General features: G+C 53.0%; 1 protein-coding gene across 4 annotated transcripts in view; it reads right to left on the bottom strand.

Moving 5' to 3' along the window:
* Positions 1-1,191: 1,191 nt before the first annotated feature.
* The window catches only part of HOMER3 (homer scaffold protein 3), a 31,586-nt gene continuing 26,020 nt past the window's right edge, over positions 1,192-6,757 (bottom strand). For 3 of the 4 annotated variants that reach the window (XM_027812752.2, XM_027812753.2, XM_005444287.4), the window contains 3 exons: positions 5,306-5,416; positions 4,321-4,401; positions 1,192-3,268 (listed from right to left, as the gene is read on the bottom strand). In XM_027812752.2, the coding sequence (XP_027668553.1) occupies positions 3,080-3,268; positions 4,321-4,401; positions 5,306-5,416 (381 nt within the window). In that variant the 3' untranslated portion in view covers positions 1,192-3,079. The remainder of the gene's footprint in view (positions 3,269-4,320; positions 4,402-5,305; positions 5,417-6,757) is intronic. The other variant, XR_008731848.1, reaches the window with a different exon arrangement.

Below are 6,757 nucleotides of genomic sequence, written 5' to 3'. Positions count from 1 at the left end.
AAGAGCTGAGCGGAGGAATTTGCACTTAATACAACTGGGTGTAATACTTCCTCCCATGAGCCAGGAACAGCACTTCCAGGGGGTTACACCTCCTCGGGATATCACATAGTGGGCTGCTGAGTCTCAAGCACTAGTTCTGGAACTCTGCAGGACCGGTGCACAGCACCCTCCTCTTGTTGGTACCCAAACACCCCATCCACCGCCTGAGCCCAGCAGCACCCCCGATGCCCATTTCATTCACCATACTGGTGAGACCTGAGGGGGCAGGACCGCTTCCACAGCAGTCACCTGGGCTTTGGCTTCATACGGGACATGAGGATAAGCAGCAGGCTAAAACTTGTGCTTTTCAGGGCATTGGGTTTGGTTTGTGGGTTTTTTTCACAGCATTTTTTAAACAGTCTGGTACCAGCTGACTCAGCCTGAGATGAAGAGGTCGAACACCACGAAACAAAGAGCTTCCTGCAGGACATCGGTGGAAGATTAGCTACAGATCCCTCATGTTTGTGACTTGTTGCATGACTTGTAGCCCTTCTTGCACTCAACCCAGACTGTCAGTGGGTTGGTTCTCTTTTTGCTGTAGGTCTAGGTGGAGTTCTCTAGCAATGCTAGGCTGTGCTTTGAGGATATAAAATATCCTTAAATAGCGTAAGAGCTGGGTCTAACGCTACACTGCTGCCTGACCCAAGTGAAAGCAGGTCTGGTACCTGGACTGTCTGGGGAGAGCAGCAGGCAGCGCAGCACTCCATGAAGCTGTCGGAGCTGCCGTCTCAGCCGAGCATCACGCTGCAGCTTGCATCTGCCTCTCCCCTGCTCAGACGGAGTCCTGCTGGGATGTGCAGCAGCTTGACTCCGTCCTCCCTCTCATTTCTCGTCCTCCCTCTCATTTCTCGGGAATGGCCTGAGCACGGCCTCCCTGGGGAGAGATGACTCAGCCAGGCGTGGCATGTGCGGGGCTGGTCAGCCCCGTCAATGAGCAATAATACAGCACAGGCAGTGGCCAGGACGCTGAGCTACAAAACGGTCCCTGCCAGACTGTAAGGATCCATACCCAGCTCCAGTGGCAGCCACAGAAAACAACTGGGAGAGAGTAGTAGTACAGAACGTAAAACTTTCACACAACTTTCTCCCATACCCCCAATCCCACCCTCCTCCCTCCATATGCCAGTGACGGAGATGCAAAGCAAACACACCTTTCTGGGAGCTGATCTCTATTTCAAAAGAAGGCTGCTCCTGTGGGAATAAAATATGAACACTGGCACGGGGTGGTAAACAAACCCCTAGAAATTTTTTGTCACCCAGTTACTTCCTTCCCTTCTTAAATACCCTGAAACAAATATTACTACAGTAACTCCAGCCTCATACAGTTGTGAGAACACTTCATGCAAAAGAAAAAAAAATAAAATAAAACCCAACAACAACAAAAAAACCCCAACCCCAAAACAGAAAAGCCCTTCCCTGGCTGTGCAGGTCTGGAAATCTCGATGTTTCCTTGTTACCCCTGGGAAAGGGAAGGGCTTTGCCTAGACAAAATCCAGCAGAGTCACCAGGGTGCCAGACCCAAATCCTGCCCTGACTTGCAGGCAGCGAGTGGAAACTGCGAGTTCCCCTCGTGGTCAGCAGGTGAGCGAAGGGAGAGGCAGACCCCGAGGAGCCGCAGCTCTGCCGAGGTTCAGCTGGGCACGGGGAGCAGTGCTGGGCAGCCAGGGCTGGCCAAGCACCAGGATTTCTGCAGACCTGTGGAACGTTCCCAGGATTGCTGCTGTCTTTGCCTAATGTAGAGCGGCAAAGAAGGGAAAAAAACCCAAGAACAAAATCCAAACTCATCAGCACTCCTGTAAGGCTACTAACTACTTCTACACAGACACTGCTTCATCATTCAGCATGGGGTTAACATGCTCCTAGGTTACTACAGGGACACAGCGGGTGCTGGGGGACACACAACCTTCCAGGTTTCTGTGATGCCTCCCTCAATTCCTATTACTAGACAACATCTACCATAACTCACGAACATCCCACAGGCCCCTCCGGGCACTGGTCCCAGCATGCTCCAAACGCCTCCTGTTCTGGTTTAAGCTGGCCAAGCGTGGCAAGCTGGGACCCGTACCCTTCACAAGGAGTACTGCTCGGCTGGCACGGAGCAGGACAGCTCTGCGGACTGTTTCCCAATAATAAAAAAAGAAAAAAAAGAAACCAAGAGCAACTGCGACTTGCCCCATTTAATTTCAATTAACTGCAGCCCTTAGAGGCCCAGAGAGATGCCAATCTAGCAGTTTGTTGGTCATCCCCTCAGGGACGTCCCATTTCTAATGTCCCTTTCCCAACTGAGCCTTTACTCTTCTCAGCTTAAAATCTGAACAAGTCATTAAATCCCACTGTGTTAAACTAAGAGCTTTAAGACCTGCGGTTCTTCTTCCTCTGGAGCATGTGACTGAACAGTGGAAAGGACACCTGGTCAGGCAAGCATCCTTCTGGGCAGTGGGGGGACTGCCACCTTTGGAAGCTCCTGACAGCGACCAGTGTTACTGGATCCTGTTAGAAAGACACAAGGTAGTTAGGGCTGGGCAAGAGGAAAAGGAGTGACTGTTGTCCTCAGTGTGCTAGAACTTCTCCTCCCTCCCTAGGTGGGGAGACAGGCAGCAAAGGCTTGCAAAAGGCAAGTGGTTTCCTAAAAAAACTACTGAAAAAAAATGCAAAGGCTGCTCAGCCCCTTCCCCTAGAAAACTGTAAAAACGCTGGAGACACAGTGTGGCAGCAGGGGGGCTGGGAAGGCAGCACGGGGACAGTTGTCATCTCTGGACCACGCCACAGCCATGGCAGGGTCCAGAGAGGGCTGGCTGGGACCTGTCGATGCTCCTGTAGAGGATGCAGGAGCTCAGATGCTCTCTGCCCTCTGCCTGGGCGCTCAGGGGGCAGTAAGTGGCTGCGGCTGGTCTCCATGCTGTCCAGGCAGCTGCTGGTATGTTGGCGTATCCTGCCCGAACAGACCTCGAGGCTGTTCTGTGACTGTAACTGCTGTCGGTGACCAGTCCCAGCTCAGGCTCCTCTCCTCCGGAGGCGTCTCCTCTGAGCTTGCTACTGCTCAGTTGCTCTCTACCAGCTTGGCTAGTCCCTGCCGGATCTCACTGAGCTCAAATATCTTCACATCCATTATCTCTGCAACCTTGGTGACTTCGTTCTGGATCTTCTCCCTCTCGGCTAGGGTCTCTGCCAGCGTCTGCTCAGCCAGGTGAAGGCGTCGCTCCAGCTCTGCGTTGCGTGCCTCCAGCTCCTGCCGAAGGACACAGGTGCAGTGAGGTGGCCGCCCCAGACCACACACACTGCTCACGGACCACCCTTATCTCCACAAAACAGCCGTGCTAACACGCCAGTGCCAGGCTACCCACACCCAGCCAGCCCAGGTCTCCACCAATTTTTTTGACCGATGCATCTCCCTATCTCAAGCCACAGCACGCCAGCATGCACACGCATGTGAGCACGTGTTCCCCAAACCCAGCCATCTTCCCACAGTTTGCAAAGGTATATAAATGCAGATCATCTCCTCACATGTCTATCTAATCTCCAGGTCTGATGGCATTTGATGTTTGGAGATATTATTCTGCCATGAAAACTAGTGCCCGTGTGCGGGGCTGAGCCCCGCAGCAGATCCCCTTGTTCAGTAGCTCAGAGGTAAACACAGGCAGGCAGAGCCCCCAGAGACTGCACAACAGACCGTGCTTCCATCTGTGTCGTTGCCCTGAGGTGCAGAGCAGCTTGCATCCCTTCTGCCAGCCAGACTGAGTCAGAGCTCGGCTCCCCAGCCATCCCTGTCCACCCAGCAAGCTAAGCAGGACTTGGGAGAGATGGAGGGTCACAGGACACCACAGGTTCTGCTCCAGTCCCATCTCAGGGGCTACTGTAAGTGCTAGAGGTGAGTACACAAAGGCTGGGGCGAATGAGAGCACAAACTATTATTCCTCAACCATTGCAGATCAATACCAATGTAAGAAACCTGCACGATGCACAAAAATTACTGGGAACAATAAATTGGGTTCGACCATTATTGGGAATTTCTAATACAGACTTGGGTCCTCTGTTTGACCTACTAAAAGGGGACGCTAATCTGGGTTTGCTGTTACCTGCTGATTGTGCCCCATGCCATTATCTCTGAGGGATACAGGGAGGGTGGCAGAAGGGAAAGACGTAGGCAAGGACCTTTTCCCATCATCCAGAGGCAGAGATAGGCATGGCAGCTCTATGGCATTCACCCTTTGGCTCAAAGGAGGAATGAGGATGGATCCCTCTACTATGAGTGCAGAAGTGTTCCAGATGTGCCATCTTTACCTGCAGCTTCTGCAGTGTCTCCTCACGCTCGCCCTCTGCTTCCCATCGTCCACACTTCTGGCTCTTCAGCATCTGAATCTCCTAAAGCACAAGGAGGAAGAGCATCGTGTCAGATCCGCCCCTGTCCCAGCTGGGCCAGAGCCCACCACATACTCCAAGCAAGGCCCTTTCCCTCACTCCAAGGATTACATCACCATGCTCAGCTCCAAATTTTCCTACCTCGCTTTCTAACCTTCTGCTTCTGCTGTACCTGCTGCCTCCCTCTAAGATCTTAGTCCCTCATCAAGATGTCTGGCTGAGTGCCAGCGAGGTTCAGTGGTCTCTGCACCCTGTTGCATCCTTGCTCAAGATCGGATCGCAGGCCGTTGGGTGAAGCATGCCTTTACCCCAGCATTCTTCCCCTAGCCTGAGTAGGTGTGGAGATGGGGGAGGGCTGACTCTCTAAGGATTGGGAACCCCAAAACAACTCCCCTCATCAATCCTCATGTTGTGGCTCCAACCCGAAGGCTCCATCCACCCACCCTGCTGAAGCACAGCCACCAGAGAGCCTGCAGATGTGTAAACTGGAGAGATTCTCTCCACATCTCCCCTCCTTCACAGCCTCTGTAATTAAAACTGTGCTTTAAATTATTCATTTACATGCAGTGAAAGCGAGAAGCAATTACTCCAGCAGAGTCTAGCTGCAGCTGCAGACGGCTGAGCAGAGAAGGGGTATGGCTGAGCCCTGCCATTTGTGCAGTGCTGGAGCATCCCCACTCCGGGTTATTTGCAGGGGAAGCTCCCAGCACTTTGCTCCTACTCAGCTTTGCCTCTCTGGGAAGGGAGACCACTGAGGGGGCCGTGCTGGCTTGCAGAGGCTCCTGGCTTGCACAGACAGCTCGTGCAACAGCATGAGGGGCCCTCTGACCCCGTACAAGCTGTAATGACAGACGAGGTGTTGGTGATTGACAGGCTTCAGGCTTTGCTCTGCTTTGTAGGGTATTACCTCGTCCTTAGCCTTGATCAGGAGTTCCAGCTCCTCAAGGGTTTGGCTCAGCTCTTCCTTGTTGTTCTCACTGGAGGAATCGTGAGCCCCCTGTGACTCCAGTTCTGCTACCTACATGGAAGCAAGCACAGGGAAGGCGTGCTCAGAGATACAGGAATGTCCTGACACCTTGTCACCCACAGTCATTCTCTATCATGTTCTGGCTTCCTTACAAACCCAACGGGGCTTACAATATGGTAGTGGCTCCCACCCAGAGGCTGTTAGGAAAAAATTCTCTCCTGCTCTGCACAGAAACACATCGTGGTGGAACTTGGTCTAGAGGCTCTGTCTCTGCTTTCTCCTGCAGTTCTGCACTTCCAGCAAAGCCCAACCGGCTGACACCAAGCACATGAGCCTACAACCCAAAGGGATGGCTAGATCTAGTTCCATTTACACCCCTGGGCAGCGAGTGCCAAGGACAAGAGTTACTGCAGCTCTACCACAGCAGAGCTGGGAGGAAGGCTTTGCCCAAGCATCCTCCCCATTCCTGAAAAATTCAGCCTGGTGGCTTAGATTAATCATGAAGACTCATTTTTAAAAGCTCATCAGAAGGTCTACAGCAGCTATGGCTGGGGCCCAAGCTCTCATGGGGCCTGCACTGAGCTTTACAGGTGCAGCTCTAGTGATGGGTACCCTCAGACAGGCAGGGCTTGGACCCTGGCATGATGGTTTTCCACAAGCAGGGGCAGCAAGGCAACGCTGGCTGGCCTGGGACCTTGCCAGGGTCCACGTAACGGTGGCTGTGAGCTCTGAGGGTCCACATAACGGTGGCTGTGAGCTCTGAGGGTCACAGAGTCACGGCTAGAATCAACCAGCTCCAGCCCCCAAATGCTCCAGTTCAGGGATGATAATCTAGATGTTTCACTGAGTTACAGTTTCTGCTGTGACTCTGCCAAGCCCCCAGTGGTTGCCCTTCACCTAATGCCCACAAAACCCTCCCTCCTAGCTCCTGACTGCGAGAACAGCCACAAACGAGCTGAGTACGCACAGAGCAATGGCAGGAAAAAGGCAGCCCCGAAGCCACATGTATACACCCACCCCTTCCCAAGATCCCTGCTGTACCTAGGTCAGGCTCCTACCGCAGAGGAGAGAATTTTTTCAGTGCATCTGTCCCACTGCCTGCCTCCAGCAATGAGAATTAGCAACGGGCAGAGCAAATCCTGCAGGATGGCTGTGTGTACTGCACAGACTGGCCACACAGCAGCCATCAAGTGGGAACAGCTGTTAATTGCTATAAATCCCTGCTGTCCTTTGAATGAGCTATCTCGAAGTGAAATGGCTTCATGCCTTCTTCTCCAGGGCTCCAGAGTCCTTTCCCAGCTAAACCCCAACTGTCCTAAAACCTTTTCCTGAGCACTCCACAGTTCTTCCCTCCCAACAAACCCAGCCGTGTGACTCTCACTCCCCTGCCCA

This window comes from Falco cherrug, chromosome 4, assembly GCF_023634085.1.
Source record: "Falco cherrug isolate bFalChe1 chromosome 4, bFalChe1.pri, whole genome shotgun sequence".
Lineage (NCBI taxonomy): Eukaryota > Metazoa > Chordata > Aves > Falconiformes > Falconidae > Falco > Falco cherrug.
Note: the sequence above shows the minus strand (reverse complement) of the source record. Positions and strands in the feature narration are given on the sequence as shown.